The 20,848-nt window shown below is 44.2% G+C and overlaps 1 protein-coding gene across 9 annotated transcripts in view; it reads left to right on the top strand.

Moving 5' to 3' along the window:
• Window positions 1-20,848, top strand: part of ANKHD1 (ankyrin repeat and KH domain containing 1) — a 207,981-nt gene that overhangs the window by 175,236 nt on the left and 11,897 nt on the right. For all 9 annotated transcript variants that reach the window (XM_077824324.1, XM_077824328.1, XM_077824321.1 and 6 more), the window contains 10 exons: window positions 267-442; window positions 817-979; window positions 2,957-3,052; window positions 5,143-5,259; window positions 7,256-7,430; window positions 9,557-10,013; window positions 10,474-10,620; window positions 14,023-14,133; window positions 15,814-15,963; window positions 16,289-17,904. In XM_077824324.1, coding sequence (XP_077680450.1) covers window positions 267-442; window positions 817-979; window positions 2,957-3,052; window positions 5,143-5,259; window positions 7,256-7,430; window positions 9,557-10,013; window positions 10,474-10,620; window positions 14,023-14,133; window positions 15,814-15,963; window positions 16,289-17,904 — 3,208 coding nt within the window. The remainder of the gene's footprint in view (window positions 1-266; window positions 443-816; window positions 980-2,956; window positions 3,053-5,142; window positions 5,260-7,255; window positions 7,431-9,556; window positions 10,014-10,473; window positions 10,621-14,022; window positions 14,134-15,813; window positions 15,964-16,288; window positions 17,905-20,848) is intronic.

Consider the following 20,848-nt stretch of genomic DNA (forward strand, 5'->3'; position numbering starts at 1 on the left):
CTATATTTCCGGTTTAAGGAATACTTTTGTTAATTGCAAGCTTTTGCTGTTGGGATTAATATCTGATGGGGTTTTGTCATCCATTTGTCTGGTCCACTGTAAAGCCTAAGGCCAAGATTTTAAAAAGTTTGCCTGGAGTTAGACTCCTAAATCCATAAATAAGAGGCCTGGTTTTTAAGTGCTGAAGCCCTTGAAGGCACACGCAGACTATATTTTGCATCAATTGCATATTTTGTAACTAGTGTTTTTTTTTTTTTTCCAAACAGACTGGTCTTACGCCTTTGATGGAAGCTGCTTCTGGAGGGTATGCAGAGGTTGGAAGAGTTCTCCTTGATAAAGGAGCAGATGTCAATGCTCCACCTGTGCCTTCCTCAAGAGATACAGCTTTAACAATTGCAGCAGACAAAGGCCATTACAAGTTCTGTGAGCTCCTGATTAATCGGTGAGTTATTTCTTATTTCATCAGTAACACACTTGTTCTGTCATAGAGACCCTCTGTGGATAGAATCTCAGAGATGAGAAATAGAGCTTAAATTCTGTGTTTAAATTGCTTGACTCTGATTTAGAGATTAATGTAGATGGGAGGGATAAGTCCATAGCTCTGTTTTACTCTATGCATCTAAGTGTCTTTTTAGTTTATGTTATAACTTAAATAGCAAAGGATTTCCCAGCATAAGTTTAGTTTTCCAACTCACCACTGAAGATTTGTCAGTGATGGAAAATACGAACTTAAGTGCAGTTTGAACATCCACATTTTTTTAGTAACCTTTTCTATATGTCAGACGTGTGCCCTGTGACCTACATTTGTCTTTTTAGGGGAGCACATATTGATGTTCGTAACAAGAAAGGAAACACACCGCTCTGGTTGGCAGCTAATGGTGGTCACTTTGATGTAGTGCAGTTACTTGTGCAGGCAGGAGCTGATGTGGATGCGGCAGATAACCGGAAAATTACACCTCTTATGTCAGCATTTCGTAAGGTAAGTTAATAAGGCAAACTTTGATCTCATGTTTCAACACTGAACACTTTCAAAAACCATTTTAAATTGAAATGGGTAGTCTTGAAAGTGTCAGGAATATGACACATTTTTAAGGTAAGTATATTCTGAAGAGTTTAAATCACTGTTTCAATAGAGGGCTAAAATATGGTTCAACACACCTGACTTTTGAGGGGTGACCTGCTTCAGTTTTGTGTATTCATCAGAGCACACTCCCCAATACAGACTCCGTGGCCAACATGCTTCTTGAGCAGTGGGACCCTGCATTCCAGCTGCCTTAGACCCTGGTACCAGTACCACAGCTGTCCCAATTGCCTAGTAGCTTAGACATGTTACCCCAGAGTCCACCTGGCTGTGGGAGCTCTGGTTTCTTGTTAAACTCTTCCAGAAAAACATGGCAGGAAAGCTAGGAGGAACACAAGCTTAGCAAAAGAATTCATAGAATATCAGAGTTGGAAGGGACCTCTGGAGGTCAATTGCTTAAGCACAGATAATTTATTCCTAACACAACACAGTAGAGAGTTGCAAGTCTTTCACAACTAACGCACAAACCTGAATGCAGTTGTCCTAGGGCTGATCTCACCCTGTCTGAGAGTCCTGGATTTGGTAAGCATCCATAGGCTAAGCATACCTTCCCTCCTCCTTAGCCAGCATACCTTCCCTCCTTGGATGTGGTGGTGGTGGTTACCCCTTTGACTCAGAGAAACACTCCTTTTCTGTACGTCAGCCATGTGTGCCCAGGTGCTGACTTTCCAAAGAGCCAGGGGGTGCTCAACCCCCGACTCTGCCCTGGCCCCACTTCACCCCTTTCCCCAAGGCCCCACCCCCACTTCTTCCTGCCCCCGCTCCACCCCTGTCCTGCTTCTTCCTACCCAGTTCCGCCCCCTGCCCAGAGTGCCACGTCCTCACTCCTCTCCCTGCCCAGCCTCCTGCGTGCCACAAAACAGCTGATTGCAGCATGTGGGAGGTGCGGGGAGATGCTGATCCACAGGACCTGCCGGTGGGTGGGGATGGGAGGGCATGGAGGGAAGTTGATGGGTGGGCTACCGGTGGGTGCTCAGCACCCACCATTTTTTTCCCCATGAGTACTCCAGCTCCAGAGCACGCACGGAGTCACCACCTATGTCCCTCTTTTTCCCCATTTGCTTCAGACAGGGGAGTTCCAGGCTCCAGCCCACTCCCCATCAGCTTCTGTGTAGAGACAAATTCAAAGTCAATGCCCCTGTTAGTGGGGAAAACCCATTGTTCTAGTATGGGAGAGTCATTCAATGCTGTTGGCCCTAGATTGCTCTGTCATAGCTTCTCAAGCATAATCTTTCCTCTAGGTATTAAGCCCCTTTTACAAATTGGAGGCAGTGTGACTTTGTGGACAGAACACTGAACTGGGACTCAGGAGACCTCAGTTCTATTTTCACTCAGGCATTGACCTGGATAAGTCATTTCAATGGAGTGCTGCAGTTTCCCCATCCATAAAATGGGACTAAGAGTGCCTGCCTCCTTTGTAAAGTGTTTTGAGATCTTCTGATGAGAAGTGTTATAAGAGTTAAGTGATATTCTTATTTATTAATCCACAAAGGAGGCTACACACAAAGTAGAGCCCCAATGCAAAACGGAGTACATAGTTTGACACAGATGCATCCCCCATGCTCTCAAAAATTGAGCTTTTTAAATTAATTTAAAAAAAAAAAAGAAAATCTCTCCCAACATGTCTTGTCCTTTATCTTTTAGACTGGAAGCTATTTGGGGAAGGGACTATCTTTGCTACTGTTTTGTACACCACTAAGCTCATTGTCAGTACTTTACAAACACTAATAGATGTTTTGGTACTTGGCAACATTTTATTTTAAATTACCATTTCAGGTTTTAGCTTTATAACTGTCATGTCAGCTAAAATTGCCATCCGCTCACTTTCATATTTATAGGACACTATAATTTTATTTTATTTATTTCATTTTACAGGGTCATGTGAAAGTAGTTCAGTACCTTGTGAAAGAAGTTAACCAGTTTCCTTCAGACATCGAGTGCATGCGATATATAGCAACGATAACTGACAAGGTGAGTTTAATTGACTTTTTGAGAGTTGACTTAATGCTTTAAGGATATTTAAAAATATGAAGGTGACCATACCCAGGTCTTAACAAGTTATATAAAATTGAAACCACACATTTTGAATGTTAATAACATGTTTCATATTAAAAGTTTGGTACCCAAATGGTAGATCCAAGGCCATTTAAAGACTGAATGGATAATTGAGCTTTATTACTACTATGTGAAACTTTCTCTTCCCACTATTTGTTATGTGGCCTTTGTCTTGCCCAGAGCACCACCAGGTGCTTCTTTCTGAGCATATGTGAAATGCCTATCTTTAACTCTTAAAATTCTGGAGCTAAAAAATTTCTTTGTGGAATCTTAAAATACATATATAAATTTATTTCAGTTTTTATACAGCAACTTATTTAAATCTTTCCATCATGGGTTCATCACTTTTTTCTCTTAAATCAGATTAAAATAATGTTAACAAATCTAGTTATAGAAAAATGAAAAACGTTCAAAAGTCAGGTTACAACCAACTATTCTGTCACTCTCTATCAGAGTGAGTCATATGTAACTTAGTTATTCTTCCTTTTACTTCAGAACAGTAGAGGATTAAGGGGAAAGGCCAACAGCAAAACTTCTTTAATTCAATTTTATTCTTGGTTTTTAGGACCGTTTTTAAATACTAAAGTAATGAAGGAACGGGGACCAAATTAACATAAATTTATTCCTAATTTTAAAAACACTTCATACCTATTAGAGGAACTTTTCAGATGTTCATGAAACTTTATTCCTCCCAGTTTGGGTAATGTGCTTTCTTTATTGCAAAACTATCTTTTAAAAAAAGCTACTTTACAAATGTTAGCACTCTGTATCTTAGCATATTGGAGTATCATAGAATCATAGAATATCAGGGTTGGCAGGGACCTCAGGAGGTCATCTAGTCCAACTCCCTGCTCAAAGCAGGATCAATCCCCAACTAAATTATCTCAGCCAGGGCTTTGTCAAGCCTGACCTTAAAAACCTCAAAGGAAGGAGATTCCACCACCTCCCTAGGTAATGCATTCCAGTGCTTCACCACCCTCCTAGTGAAAAAGTTTTTCCTAATATCCAACCTAAACCTCCCCCACTGCAACTTGAGACCATTACTCCTTGTTCTGTCATCTGCTACCACTGAGAACAGTCTAGAGCCATCCTGTTTGGAACCCCCTTTCAGGTAGTTGAAAGCAACTATCAGATCCCCCTCATTCTTCTCTTCCGCAGACTAAACAATCCCAGTTCCCTCAGCCTCTTCTCATAAGTCATGTGTTCCAGCCCCCTAATCATTTTTGTTGCCCTCCACTGGACTCTCTCCAATTTTTCCACATCCTTCTTGTAGTGTGGTGCCCAAAACTGGACACCGTACTCCAGATGAAGCCTCACCAATGTCGAATAGAGGGGAGCGATCACATCCCTCAATCTGCTGGCAATGCCCCTACTTATACAGCCCAAAATGCCGTTAGCCTTCTTGGCAACAAGGGCACACTGTTGACTCATATCCAGCTTCTCGTCCACTGTGACCCGTAGGTCCTTTTCTGCAGAACTGCTACCTAGCCATTCGGTCCCTAGTCCGTAGCAATGCATGGGATTCTTCCGTCCTAAGTGCAGGACTCTGCACTTGTCTTTGTCGAACCTCATCAGATTTCTTTTGGCCCAATCCTCTGTGTCTAGGTCCCTCTGTATCCTATCCCTACCCTCCAGCGTATCTACCACTCCTCCCAGTTTAGTGTCATTTGCCAACTTGCTGAGGGTGCAGTCCACGCCATTCTCCAGATCGTTAATGAAGATATTGAACAAAACTGGCCCCAGGACTGACCCTTGGGGCACTCCGCTTGATACCGGCTGCCAGCTAGACATGGAGCCATTGATCACTACCCGTTGAGCCCAACAATCTAGCCAGCTTTCTGTCCACCTTATAGTCCATTCATCCAGCCCATACTACTTTAACTTGCTGGCAAGTTAGTTGTATGTTTGGCTCACTGGTACTTCTGATCATACCCTTTAAGAGCAAGCTGCAATAATTAACTTCAGATTTTCAGGATTGTTTTAATAAAATAACTCTTGTTCTTCAGGAACTACTAAAGAAGTGTCACCAGTGTGTGGAGACAATTGTGAAGGCTAAAGACCAGCAAGCTGCAGAAGCAAATAAGAACGCAAGTATCCTGCTGAAGGAGCTTGACCTGGAAAAGGTGAGTGGCGAAATCTGTCATCTTAGGTTAGTTCTTGGCTACTGCATCTGCATATGGCAACTTTTTCTTGCAGATGTGTGTAAACTTACAGGTTTTCCCTACTTCAAATTTGTAACTGCTACAAAATATAAATTAACGATGTTTTTAAATATAAAAGGAGGATTTGGGGATATGTCAGTAAATAGATAATTAACCCAAAAGGTGGCTTTTAGAAACCCCTTTGGTTGTACTGATTTTTTTTTCCACCCAACTTTGGCTTTTTTGGGACCCGAGAATTTTTCAGGCAGGGACCAGGGGGCCTGGCAGCCAAGACCACCTGACCTCTATGGCAGCAGGCCTGCAGGGAGCAGAAGGATGCACACCTTGAATGTTGGTCCCCCCACCAGACAGAGCCCCCTCCTTATCCCTGCCCTTCAGCACTGCTCCAGGACTGAGCTCAGGATGGGCTCTGGCCAGCGGGGGGAGGTCAGTACTCACAGGGTGCAGCCTTCCACTCTCCTCCTAACACCCCTTCCCTCAAACCCCCTCCGCCGCTGCCCCCCCGCCCCCGAGCCCTTCAATGTGGCTCATCTGCTTCCTCTGCACAGTGGGGAGTAAGAAGGGCAGGGAGCTGGAAGGCTTCTTCATCTGCTATGTAGTGAGTACCTCTGCATGCTGTGAGGACTAGGCACCCCCCCGTGCCACTGTTGCCCTTTGTTAGTTTGTTTTTACAATTATCACCGTTTCTAAAAAATGTTGACTATACACCGATAAATTCCCATTAAATTAACAAAAAAAATTAAAAACCAAAATTGAACTCTTATTTACATGTCACAATTCAGTGGATTTGGCATCTCTGCCTGGCTGCAGCTAGCATATACTATAATGATGAAATATTCTATTTTTCATTCATTGCCTGTGTGAATCTCCATTATAGAAGGTGCATGTGCCCCAAGTGCACAAGCTCAGCTCTGTTTGAATAGTAGTCTCTCTCTTGGGGCTGCAGTGTGCAGCCTGGATGTTCTTGCACTCCTACTTCAGAATATCCAATGCTGGACAACCCCACCCACCATCCAGTCCTTCTGACCTCCATAGGCAACAAGTTGGAACTCGTTTGTGTCCATAACTACTCCCACTAGTTCCTTTTAGGAAATTTTAGGCTTGTTACTTTTTTGGTTAATTAAGCTGTTTGCCAGCATTTTGCATTACTCTGTACTTTAGTTGGATGCAGAATGTGAAAACATGAAGTGTCTTCAGTTAAAACTGTTAATATATATAAAACAATATCAGCTTGTTCTATGACTTATCTTAAAGCAGACCTTTGAGCTGTCAGATCAGTTAAACAGAGTTCAGCTGGATATGAGACTTCAAAAGAATTACTCCCATCCCCATGTGCTGCAAAGTAGTGCAATCAGTGACTGAGTCAATAATTAACAGTCATCCGTTTGATAATGCTGCAGTGCCCAGAATAGCATTATGGGGTGCTGGGCTGCATTAGGGACTTTTTTTGTACAGGAGAGTGAAAGTGGAGCTTTTGACTCTTTACAATAATTAACTCACCATGTTATTTTTCACAAGAGAGAAGTTTTACCAAATTCCATTTTTACTAATTATCTTTAGCCTCCTTCTGTCGCATTAAATTTCATTTAGTTATTTTTCACTTCATCTGCTAACCTACAGTTTAGTGTTGTTGGTACTAATTGCCTCATTGTACCAAAGAACACATCTCTATCATTCTGGTTGCATGCAGCTTGGTGACTGATTTTTCTTTTTCCTTGATAAGTCTTATTTTGAAAACTGCAGTTCCATCTAGTCCACTACTTCTGTTTAATTTCTGTTCATTCTGCTGTCATTGTCATGGCTTTTCTGCATAATGATTCAGGTCATAACGGAATTTTTCTTGATTATCTACCCTCCGACATTTTTTCCATTGAAGCCCTGAATTTGTAAACATAAGAGAATATTAATCTTTGGTATTAATGCATGGTAGAACTACATATTAATGCTTTTCCCATAGTCAAGAGAAGAAAGCAGAAAACAGGCTCTTGCAGCTAAGAGAGAAAAGAGAAAGGAAAAGAGAAAGAAGAAGAAAGAGGAGCAAAAAAGAAAACAAGAGGAAGATGAGGAAAACAAACCTAAGGAAACTTTAGAGCTGCAAGAAGATGATGATGAAGAGGAGAATGATGATGAAGGTGAAGAATATCTAATGTTTTTACTATTCTGTGGCGGGAAAGCACTTGTTGGATTATATAAATGTTTCTAAATCCTTCTTGGTGAAAAGCTATTTTAGGTGCCATTGTTTTCTTCATACTGGAAAGGAGGAGCAGTTAGTCAATAGGTTTATTCACTCTGAATATTCTTCCTACATATCTGCAAGAACTCAATGTAGAAAATATTTAAAATGTTTAAGAAAGTATTACTCTTGGGGGAATTCTGCACTACTGCACATGTGCAGAATTCATGTCCCCTGCAGATTTCTTTGCTTCCCTGCAAAAAAATGACTTTCTGACAGGAAAGCAAAGGGAAGGCCAAGAGCGATCATGTGCTCTTCCACAGCAGTGCAGGCATGTTGTTTCAGGTGCTAGGAGCATCCGGCAGGGGCTGGGAATGCCCTAGTGGCTCCTATGCTGCGCTGGACTCTGCTGCTAATCCTGGCTGGGCTGGAGAGGATGGGACTTGCTCTTCTTCTGCAAGAAGTGGCCAGGGCCAGGTTTATGGCAGAGTCAGACCCACCTCCAGAAACCTCCCCCAGCTGCAGGAAGTTCCATGTGCGGCCCCCCCCCCCACCCCCTTATGTCCTGCCCCATCACTCCTCAGCCACAGGGCTCACTGTGCGGACAGCTACTCCTCTGTGCATTCAGGCCCACCCTTCCCCCCCCCCCCAAGTTTCACCTTCTGCATCCAGAGGTGACCCCCCGATGAGCCCCCTTCACCTAGACACCCACCCACTGAACCCCAGCTAACTGCACCAGGCCCCCACCCTGACCAGCCCCACCCCTCTATACCTGGACCACCCCAATGAGCCCCCAGACCCTCACGTACACAGAACCTCCCATCCTGCCAAGCCTAACCTCTGCATCCAGAACCCCAGTGCCCTCACCCAGACCCCCCCACCAAGCCCCAGCCACCTTCACCTGAACCCCACGACAAGCCCCTGTGCATCCAGATCCCTCCGCGTCGACTCCTGCCGTGAGCCACCTGAACCCACATTGTCCCACACAGAACCCTCTTACCCCCACACCTGAATCCCCCACACACTAAGCCACTCCACACTTGGATCCCTGCTGGGCTGAGCCTACTTGCCCACACCTCATGCACCTGGCACAGAGGGACAGGGCCTCAGGGTGTTTCTGGGGCAGGCCCAGCCCTTGTGCTGTGTCAGCATCAGGAGCAACCTCATCACCGAGTCTGTGTCCCCAGGTGGGTGGCTACAGGGTGATCTCCGATCTCCATGCAGCCAGTGGCATGTGCTTCCCCACTGCCATGCCAGAGCCTCCACATTTAGTTACTGACAAATAAAATTTGTAGAACTTTAAAATATTGCGCACAGAATTTTTATTTTTTACACAGAATTCCCACAGGAGTAAAGTATATTCTGCCATTGTTAAACGCCTTCCACTATGAAAATGCACATCTGTACTAATGATAGAACGGAGACTTTTGTATGTGTAGTGTGTGTACATGTCTCAAATTTGTATTTTTGAGGAAGTCTTAATGGCAGGCTGACTATATCAATCGGTTCTGTCTACAATGCTCACTATAGCAGGAGTAGCGTTGGTGTACAAAGCAAAAGTCATGGAAGTATAGCTTTTAAAATTTTAGGCTTCCTGGGCATTGTTTTGTACTCTAAATAACTTATTTTGGGATTTTAGTGCAGATAGTGCAGATTTTAGTGCTTGTTCTGTGCTAATCGTGAAAGATTTGAGCAGGAATGATCTTTTTAAAACCTGACTTGACTTAGATTTTTAAAATGTCTAATTTCCCTTCAGGGAGGGTGAAATATTTCATCCTTGAAGAAAGGAAAGCTCTTGCTGAGTTTAATTGTCTGGCCTTTTGTGTCACTGCAGTGTTTCAGAGCTCCTGCTCTGCATTAGTTTCCCATGCAACTGTCATTGTTCCCAGTGAAACTAGTTCTGTTGTTACCATCGTATCCCCTCAACCACACGTCAAATCTAGGATTTTTAAATCACTGGAATGGCTGAATTCCTTACTCTAGTGACAGCTAACACAAATGTAACTTTAGTTGTAATTTTCTTAACAAGTAAGACTTTTTTTATATTAAATGTTTTATGTTGTATGTTGACTTTTTTTTCCCCAGTGGAGCAAGAAGTTCCTATAGAGCCTCCGAGCGCAACCACTACAACCACAATTGGAATCTCTGCAACATCAGCTACTTTCACAAATGTCTTCGGGAAAAAGAGAGCCAATGTGGTAACAACCCCTAGCACGAATAGAAAAAATAAAAAGAACAAAACGAAGGACACTCCTCAAAATGTGCAGATAATTTTGCCAGATCAGCATATATCTCTAGCACAGCAAAAAGCAGATAAAAATAAAATAAACGGAGAGCCAAGAGGTGGTGGTGCAGGTGGGAATAGCGATTCTGATAACCTGGATAGCACAGATTGCAATAGCGAGAGTAGCAGTGGAGGTAAAAGCCAGGAGTTGAATTTCACTATGGATACAAACCCTTCTGGTGATAGGGGATATGCCTCATTACTGCTCCCTTCTCAGGAAGAAAAGACAAGCACCTCAGCTTCAAAAATACAAACAAGGTGAGTCTTCAGTTACTCTAACCTGCCCTCTCATGACTGCTGCTTGGTCTGTCCCATTGTGAATCTGTTTACTGCTGCTTAGATTTTACAGAATGTGGTCAATCTCCTCACCTTGTGGTGCTGGGATCCAAGAATTCTGCTTTGTTTAGTTTTGATTCTGGACCAGCTGGACATGACTGAAAGTCAAAACAATCCAATGGCTCCTCAGTAGCCTGTGTAAAATAAGTTGGAGGTTCAATCCAGTTCCTGTGAACATGTTAACCACACAAAATACACTAATTGGCATTGACGGCGTTCATATTACAGAAGCTGTGGTCTAAATAGGGGCATTGAGAATGAAAAAAAAAAATTGAGAACTGCTTTAATTGATAGTTTTGTCTAACCTCTTAAAATTTATGCTCTGCAACTACTTTAACTACTTTTATTTTATAGTCTGTAATCAATACATATCTGTTCCCAGACTTGAAGGTGACGCTAATCCCAATTCATTATCAGCAAGTTATAAATCTGTGTCCCTGCCTCTGACCTCTCCAAACATAAAGCTGAACCTTACTAGTCCAAAAAGAGGTCAGAAAAGAGAAGAAGGCTGGAAAGAAGTGGTTAGAAGGTAATGGGTTTTAATTCTGTGTTTTCAAATTATGTATAGACTTTTTTTTGATTTATAAACTGTGTACTTACACGGAACATTCAGCAGAGTTAGCGTGACTGTAATGATTTATAGAAGCCCTTCTTCCTTTGTGCTTGCAGTGCTTTGCAAACAAATGACAATCATTATGGGTGGTAATTACAATTCAAAAAGCCAAACATGGGATCAGTATTTTACAGTAGGAGTGGGATCCTTCCCAGGGCCTGACTCTAATCAGAAGGAAACACCTGCAGGGAGGGGGAGTTTATTCTAGCTCTTCTTTAAGTGGCGAGGAATAAGCCAACACTCCATTGGTAAAAAAGGAATACAGCAGCAAAAGCTCTGACACACTTCAGTTTCACATGGGATCCCTCAAAGATTGGTAGGTGTCAATGAAGATCCACAGGGAGGTGGACAACGGACTGAGACATGGTGCTTATTATGTTGACCCACATTCTGGCTGCTGATTCTGCTCCAACTCATTCATGATCCTAAAATAGACTTAGGAGCATGGTTATATAGTTCAAGAGCTTCAGCTTCTGAAATGGCAGCTCCTTCCTCTTCCTTGAAAATGTACATAATTTTGTTACATTGGGTGGCTTGTGGCCGTATTTTAGTCATTCATTCTGTCTATATGTAGCTGGAAATTGTTTAAATTTTCTACCTTTTTTTTTTTTACTCGCTTTGTTGAAGTGAGATAAGCATGAAAACATAAATCCTAAATTTTTGCATTTAGCCCTGACTTAGCGTCTCACATTCTGAAATGCAGGATTTTGACTAAATGTCCTTTTTAGAGCATCTTTTAGCTTGTGTACATGGAACACTGTTTTAGAGAGGACTTGAAGTTTGAGTTATGGGGAAGCTGTCTTTTTTTAGCAAATGAAAAATCTATGCAATTAAAATCTAAGATAAGTTCCGACCTCATCAGTTCACACCAATTAAAATGTGCGATTTTCCCATACTTTGGTGATTGTGTATGTTCATAAATATTGTTCCCTTTTATGAGGTGTGTATGATAGTCATAGATTTTTCCCTCTCCCCCCCCCCCCACCCCCAAACTTGGTGAGTTGTGAAGGCATGACACTGTAAAAAGGCAGACAGCTGCCTTTACCAGGGCTGCACACAGACCCAGTGGTGAGCTGGAGCCGGTTCGCGCAAACCAGTTGTTAAATTTTGAACCAGTTTTAGAACTGGTTGGTAAAAATTGCTACGACTCCCTGAGCTCCCGGCCAGGGAGGCTCCCCCGGCGCCTCCCCCCTCTCGCAGAGCCTCAGTATACTGCGCTGCCAGTGCTCTGGACCGCTCCTGGGCAACTCTGCAGCTCCTGCCGCTTTGAGCAGCATGGTAAGGGGTAGGGCTGCGAGCTCCAGCGGGCCGCACAGCATCCGTCATCCTTCCCTGAGCAGCATGGTAAGGGGGCCAGGCTGGAGCTGGGAGGAAGGGTTGGATAAGGGGCAGGGAGCAGTTGGAGGGGGTGGAGGTTCGGGGGGCGGGGGCGGTCAGGGAATGGGGGGGTGGGGGATTGGGTAGGGTGTGGGAGTTCCGGGGCGGGGTCTGTTGGGCAGGACTGGTGCAACCACTAGGCAGACTAGGCGGCCGCCTAGGGCACCAACTGGTTGGGGGCGCTAAAAAGCGGTGCCCCCCAAATTTTTTTGAAACAGTGGAGCACAAGGCTGCTGCTGCTCCTTGCCTCCCAGCTCCAGAGGGGCCGACAGTGGTGTGGCCAGTCCCTCCCCCCGGGGGAGCAGCCGGCGGCTGAGCAGGGAAGGGGAGGGTCTAGTGCTAGCAGCTGTGCCGCCTTGCCTGTGCTGCGGGCCAAGTCGGGTTGCCCCTGGGGCTCTCAGCAGCGGCTACCGCTATGAGCCCTGGGGTAGCGGGGAGCCCAGCTCAGCCCGCAGCGTGTGGGGACTGGCTGCCTGCGTTGCCGTTGAGAGCCCCGGGGGCAGCGGGGTGCCCAGCTCAGCTGTGGTGCAGGGACGAAGGCACAGCTGTGCTCTGCTCTTCAGGTGGAGAAGCTGGGTGTCTACTCTGCCTGCAAGGTGCCTACCCGGGCTGCGGGGAGCCGCATGGGCCTGCAGAGCACCAGCGGGTGGGCAGGGCCAGTCCCTGGCCTGGGGAATGGTGTATGTGGGAGCAACCCAGGCACCCCTCTCCCAGCCAGTGGCACCGACCAGCTACCTTCTCCCCTGTGCACCCCCTGCCCAAACAACCCACCTTGTCCTGCCACTTTTGCCTCTGGGCAACCTCCACCCGGCAACCCCCCCTTGCCAGCCACAGTCACCTTCACCCCTGCATCAACCTCGGGACCCCACCTGCCCACTCCTCCCTTGTGCAAACTCCTCCCTGCCACCTTCACCCCCCTGCAACAACTCCCTGGCACATACACACCCCCGCCTGCCAGCCCCTTGCAACAACCCCCTCCTGCCCACTTCTCCCTTGTGCCACTCCCTCCCTGCAACGAGCCCCTTTTGCCTCTGTGCAATCTGTTCCCTGCCACTACACCCCCACCCCCTCCACCTCTTGGCAAATCCTTTGAATCAGAACTTTTTATAGGGAACCGGTTGTTAAGATTTTGGTAGCTCATCACTGCACAGACCCCACTATTGATCCTGAAGCTGCTACACCTCTCCAGACAGGTCTCTTAAGTCTCCTAGTTTAGTCATTTGCTTTACTTTTACTGTGTTTGGTATGATGTTTCTGTCAGAGCTGCTGTGGTTCTAGAAATTTCTTTCTAAAATGGTGGATTTTGATAACCCTAAGAACTCAAGATTTGTTTAGTAAGGAATGTGCTCACAAAATGTCTACCCTGGGCCAGAATTTGCTGTGCCCTGCCCTGAGTAGCAGAGCACGCATATCGTCTAAGAGCCTTTTAACAACCCACGTGTCCTTTTCAAAGTAACTAGGTGTTGCACATGTTTGTTACTTCCTAAAGCCTATCCCACAGTCTGGCTGGTGAATCTTGCTCATATGCTCAGGGTTCGGCTGATCGCCATATTTGGGGTCGAGAAGGAATTTTCCTCCAGGGCAGATTGGAAGAGGCCCTGGAGGTTTTTTGCCTTCCTCTGTAGCGTGGGGCACGGGTCACTTGCTGGGGGATTCTCTGCTTCTTGAAGTCTTTTTAAACCATGATTTGAGGACTTCAGTAGCTCAGACGTGGGTGAGAGGTTTATCGCAGGAGCGTGTGGGTGAGATTCTGTGGCCTGCATTGTGCAGGAGGTCAGACTAGATGATCATAATGGTCCCTTCTGACCTTAATATTTATGAATCTATGAATTCCAAGACCAAGAACTATCCTAACTCCCACTCCCTCAAAGCACCCAATTGGGTAGAAGGGATGTCTATCAAAGAAATAACCAATGAAAAGATTTCTTCTATCCTTGACAGGCAAGTAGGCAGAGTTTTGAAAGATCCTGCCCCTAGCAACACTCTGCAGCCAACACCAGTTGAGCAATTTCAGCTGCAGAGAGGAGGGCGCTGCTGTTCAGGAGCAAAAAGGTACTGTTTTGGGCATTTTTTTCAAACTAAAAAACAATGAGCTTGGTGGGTGGGGAGGGAGGCATTAGAGGGTGGGTGAGGAGTCTGGTTCTGGGTGCTATTTAGAGCTTGTCTGAGGAATGAATTCCTTGGTGGTGAGGAGGGTGTCTGAGTGGGTGGATAGGGGTTTACTTCGGGGAGTGGATTGAGGAGGGTAAGGGAGACTGGAATGCAACTAGGGTCCTTGTGAATCATATGGAAAGCTCTTGGAAGCTACATGAGGAAGGGAGCTTCGTCATGGAGAGGGGGAGATTGGGAACTCCAATAGAGAGAAGTCTTTATACTAATGCAGATCCAAAGGGGAGGAGATTGGAACATGAGAAATGCTGGGGGTGAGGGCATAGTGTGTATTCTAAGAGCATTGTTTGGGGAGATTGGGATGATAGTGTGAATTTTGTGGATGGCAGGAGACCAGTAACTTAAAAGACGAGACATATTAGAATGTTAATATTTTCAGCTGGTCAGTGTAAAAACTATCCATTTTACATTACACATGTTTAACATTTCCTGCCTAATTTCTTGCTGCTAGTATAATCTAAAATATTAAATATGACTAAACTTAAAATGTAGGTGAAGCTGGCAATAACATAGAGATGTACAGTCTATAGTCTGTTCAGATTCTTGAACCTTCATCAGTGTTTCCTGAAACCCCTTGGAATTCCCTCTAACTGTACAGTTCACAAATTGCAATATGCCACTGTTAAGCTTGAAAGTCATGTATGGGTTTGAGAGGTCCAGTCTTTGAAGTCTGGGAGCAAGGGTGGCCTAAAGGGACCTTGGCTGGGGTCTGGAATGCAAGCATAGCTGGTGTTCTAAGGCTTCCCATTACCATATGCCTGCACTGATCCACCAGTGCCATATGAATTTGAAAATCCTAGCAGTTCATTTAATAAGTCCATTGAATGTTTGAGTTGCAGTGTCATGGCCTAAAAATAAATGTACTTCTGAAAATCTGTGCTGTCTTCATAGTGGCTTCCAGCATCCCTTTGGACCCTTGAATTGCACAGTTGGCCTGCTTGCTATAAATCATTGCGTAGGGTCACTGGCAATCTTCCAGCGCATTTGTGGTTTCTCACTTGAGGTCTAGGAGACATTAATTCTCCCAGGATGTTGGATCAAGATCCAGACTTTAAAGTCTTGCTCAAGCAGGTGGTATTTCAAAGATTATCAGTGTGAATATGTTAGAAAAGTTTCCGTCTGGCCATATACCAGTAGAAGCAATTTGTATCCAGTGGCTAATCCCTGTGATCCAAAGATGCTTGATGCTAATTAAAATGTGAAGTAGGAGAGTCACTTAGGATTTCATATCATTTACATTTTAAAAATGTACCGCTTAGGACAAAAGATGAAGAACTATATGTCCAAAACAGCATGTATATTGTATAATGTGCATCTATATGATGTGATATACTTGGCTGAATAAGTGTTCTGAAGAAACTTCAGAAGTGCTCAGGATAACAAGTAATGTCAGTGGGGAAGTTTTAGAGAGGCCCCAAAGAGTGAATTCAATACCAGCAGAAAACCACTTACTGACCTAAAATTTTAAAATATTGGGATGTTCAGTTGCCAAACAAAATAGATTTTGGCACTTTTTAAATTTCTCTAAAATGATTTAACAAATTTGCAATCTTTGTGATATAGGTCTAAGAAATTATCTGTCCCAGCTTCTGTCGTATCTAGAATAATGGGAAGAGGTGGGTGCAACATCACAGCAATTCAAGATGTCACTGGTGCTCATATTGATGTGGACAAACAAAAAGATAAGAATGGAGAGAGAATGATCACAATAAGGTACGGTACATGGAAACAAAATAATTATAAATTGACTTGGTACAAGTTTTTTTCTTACGAAGTCTGCTTATCTTTAAGGTACGACATATTGGCTCTTTGGCACTAGTGTATAGTGCATAAATTGCTGACAGCAGGACATGCTGAAAATCTGATACACAAAGTTAAACCATAAAATAAGCAAATATCAAGAAATAAAACTTCTTGACTGTTCCATTCAAGTACTATACTAATATAGGAAAAATAAATTGTTTAGTTCAAGAAGTGGTGGAACAAAGTGAGAATTCCATTCCAGAGAGAAGATTAATACTTTTTTTTTTAATTTCAGGGGCGGTACTGAATCAACGAGGTATGCAGTGCAACTCATCAGTGCCCTTATTCAAGATCCTGCCAAGGAACTGGAAGACTTAATTCCTAAAACTCATATAAGAACACCTGCTCCAAACACCAAATCAATTCATGCAAACTTTTCATCTGGAGTCAGTACCGCAGCTGTTTCCAACAAAAACTCCTTCCCGCTCGGCGCACCACCTCTTATCACGTCGCAGTCATCGACACTTTCTACTTTCCAGCCCACTAACAAATTAAACAAGAATGTTCCAGCAAATGTGCGTTCTTCTTTTCCAGTGTCTCTGCCCTTAGCTTATTCCCACCCTCATTTTGCCTTGCTGGCTGCTCAAACTATGCAACAGATTCGGCACCCTCGCTTACCTATGGCGCAGTTTGGAGGAACTTTTTCACCTTCGCCGAACACTTGGGGACCATTCCCAGTGAGACCAGTTAACCCTAGCAGCACAAACAGCTCTCCAAAGCATAATAGTTCAAGTCGTGTAGGTAACCAGAATGGGAATATTTTACAGACAGAGTCTACTGGATTAGCTACTGCTAGTTGTCCTATTACTGTCTCTTCTGTAGTTGCTTCCACCCAACCGCTGTGTGCAACAAGTAGTCGGACTCCCTCATCAGTCAGAAAGCAGTTGTTCACCTGTGTTCCAAAAACAAGTGTGGTGGCAACAGCAATCTCAACTGTGACAAGCACCTGTAGCGCTCTGCCTTCTGCTTCCTCTGCACCTGCAAACAACGGGCAAGTTCCCACAGCATTTCTGCCCTCTAATGTTCCACAAACACAGCATTCTGCACTTAAAACGGACTCTTTCTCAGCTATCTCAGCACCCAAAGAGAAGGTGTCAACACCAGACCAACCTACTGGAAACACGTGTGCACCATCTTCGGTTGCAAGTAGTTGCAATATATCCACTTGCAGCAATCCAGGAGTCCTAGAAACTCGCCCGTCTAGCAGCCCTGCACCTCTAAATAACGTCCAAGATGAGATACTGCCAACCAGCATGTCAGATATAAGTTCTTCTGTGTCGATGCCTTTTTCATCTAGCTCAGAACCCACTCCATTAAGCTTAGCTTCACCCAGATCAATTGCTGCAGATAATCAGGACAACAGTAATTTACCTCAGTTAGCTGTACCAGCACCTCGAGTTTCTCACAGAATGCAGCCTAGAGGTTCTTTCTATTCAGTGGTACCAAATGCAAACTTACATCAAGATCATCAGTCTATTTTTGTTACAAATCCAGTTCCTTTAACGCCATCTCAAGGTCCACCTGCTGCAGTGCAGCTTTCATCAGCCATGAATGTTATGAACGGTTCTCAGATGCACATTAACCCAGCAAACAAATCATTGCCGCCTACGTTTGGGCCAGCAACGCTTTTCAATCACTTTAGCAGTCTTTTTGATAACAACCAGGTGCCAGCCAACCAAGGATGGGGAGACTGTCCACTCTCCACACGAGCAGCAGCAGACCCATCTTTTACTGTTCAGTCTACTTTTCTGAGTAACTCTGTGCTTGGACACATAGAAAATGTGCATCCTGATAACTCCAAGGCTCCTGGATTCAGGCCACCTTCCCAGAGAGTTTCTACCAGCCCTGTAGGTAAGTCCACAAAGTTTCTACACTGGCATAAAGAGACAATCCTGCCATTAGTCTTTGACCCTATTCTCAAATTGCTCCAGCAATACTTTACAATGTAGTATGCATAGAACTCCAACCTGAGAGCTTAACTTGCCAAGTTTAATTTCAAAAACTATTTAAAATTATACACATCCAGTTCTTTTTCCCACCTCTCACCTGTCAGGTACTGGTAATGCTGCGGAAGCAACCACCATTGGCCCTTTAAGGAAATAAGGGCCTTGTGGCACTTGTCAAAACTCTACTCACAGGTGTCTAATATTGATTCCATCTGGAGGAAGGATGGATTGTCATGGTGGTAGGCCAAGGATAGTAGGAGATGGGGATCTTGGTGGATCCCTGTCCTCTTGGTGTTTCGAACTTGGTCACTTAACATTCTCAGCATATGGGACTTAGTAAGGGACTGAACGCTTGAGAGTCCTGCTGTCTTTTCCCTGACATTTACCTAGTGGATACACAAAGAATGTTACCCTTACCTCATTGCTCTCTTCAGATTTGTTCATATTTCAGAAGATTAGACTGTATTTTGAAGACAGGTGCCTAGAGTGCCTCACTTCCAAGCTTTCCTAAGTTAATTTGCTTCAAGTCTTTCACCCAACACCATCCCACAAACCCTTTTAAAACTTTGGGTCAAAATTTCAAAACTTGGATACTGAAGTTAGGCACCTAAATAAGTGAACAGAGTTTCAGAAGTGATACGTTCCCATTGAGTTCAAATGGAGCTATGGGTGCTCCGCACTTCTGAAACCGGGCCTAACATCAAAAGTCAGAAAATGTTTGCCAGGGTGTCTCAAAGAGTTTTTAAAATATTTTAAATTTAAACTAGGTAGCTGAATTCTGAAGAGCACAAGCAGTTAGACTGCCTATGATCTCTATGCTCCCAGTACAAAAAATAGAACCAAATTCATCTAGAACTGAGATAGCTGGAATAGTCTCACCTCATTCATCCAATCCTCTAATACAGTAACTCTTCACTTAACGTTGTAGTTATGTTCCTGAAAAATGTGACTTTAAGCTAAACGATGTTAAGCGAATCCAATTTCCCCATAAGAATTAATGTAAATATGGGAGGAATTAGGTTCCAGGGAAATTTTTTTTTGCCAGACACACACACACAGAGTATGAGTTTTAAACTATTTAATACTGTACACAGCAATGACGATTGTGAAGCTTGGTTGAGGTGGTGAAGTCAGAGGGTGGGATATTTCCCAGGGAATGCCTTAGTGCTAAATGATGAACTAGCAATTGTCTGAGCCCTCAGGGGATTAACTCATTGTTAATGTAGCCTCACACTCTACAAGGCAGTAGGAATGGAGGGAGGGGAGACAGCGTGGCACACAGAGACACACACCATGTGGGGGGGTGTGTGAGAGATGCACATTTCCCTTTTAAGTACTCTGACCCACTCTTAAGTACACTGCCTTGTTAAGTCAATCAGCAAGCTGAGACCACAGCTGCTGCCAGGAAGCTCCCTGAGTCCCCCTGCTCTATGGAGATGAGGTAAGTGGGGTGCAGGAGCAAGGGGGAGCGGGACAACCTGACAGCCCTCCTCTCCTCCCCCCCCCGCAAGCAGGAGGCTCAGGGAGCAGCTCTAAGGCAGACGGCAGGAGCAGCTCATGGCAGGGACAGCCGAACTGCAGGCAATTGATAGCCTGCTGGGCGGTGGCTGCACAGGGAACTTAGGGAAGCTGATGGGGGGCTGCTGGTCCACGCTGGTTCCAAGGCCCCACCAGCCAGCTGCAATGGGCTGCTCTTCCTGCAAGCAGTGGACAAAACAGGCGGCATTGCACAACTTTAAACGAGCATGTTCCCTAATTGATCAGCAATGTAACAACGAAACAATGTTAACCGGGATGCCTTTAAGTGAGGAATTACTGTAGTAGAATTGTCAAGTCCTGCTCCAGTGGACTCCAGAAACTCTGCCTTTTTAGCAGCTACTCTTTTTCTCATGGATAGCCAAATTTGACATTCACCCATTGTCCAGGAAGATGTGGTAAATAGACAGTCTGTCAAATCACTCAAATCCCAAGGATTATGTACATAGAATGGCTCTGAAGGCAATTATGCTTGTAAAGGAAAATGAAACTCCTTCACAGCAGGTAACTATTAAAATTCTAAAAGTTACCCATTTTTCATACAAAATGCTACAAGATAGAACTGTAAAATAACTTAAAATCTCTGAGAGAGACACACAGTGCATGAGGCAAGATGTTCTATTGGACCAACTTCAGTTGGTGAAAGAGACCAGCTTTCTTTTGAGTTTACACAGAATTGGTCTCTTTCACCAACTGAAGTTGGTCTAATAAAGCATAGTACCTCACCCACTTTGTCGTTGTCTCATTCTGGGACTAACATGGCTACAGCACTTTAAATCCCTCACACATTTTACTCCAAGTATATTAGGGTGCTTTAGGCTCTACATAACCCACTGGGTTAGAAATGGTAAGAATTATGCTCCAACACACCTTACACAAGTGTCTCTTGGAAGAAAAGTGAGGAATATTTTTTTCAATTGAAACAAGGGGATTTTGACAGACTGAAGATTATTCAAATTGGAATTAGGCTGGGGCACTTACAAATTGATTATATGCTTTAAAAAAACAAAGTTGTGCCACCTCTTCTCCCCAGTCCTATAGTTGGCGTTCCCATATGTAGAGGTCTGTTACATCCTCTAACCACAGAACCAGAAGGCAAAAGTAAAAGTTTGTCTGGTCTTTAGTCAGTTACATGATCTGCCACCCTGCCTGGAATCTGAAGCTCTTCAGATTGTGTTCACTTGTGGTGTCTTAGGGAAAAGGATTTAAGTTGATGGTGAGTAACAAGAACAATAGTTTTTCAGATCTATTCAGATTGTCCAGGTCTTGGTATCTAGAAAGTGTCAGTGGTCTTTGGCCTGCTCCAGCATCAT

This window comes from Eretmochelys imbricata, chromosome 8 (genome assembly GCF_965152235.1).
Source record: "Eretmochelys imbricata isolate rEreImb1 chromosome 8, rEreImb1.hap1, whole genome shotgun sequence".
Taxonomy (NCBI): Eukaryota; Metazoa; Chordata; order Testudines; family Cheloniidae; genus Eretmochelys; species Eretmochelys imbricata.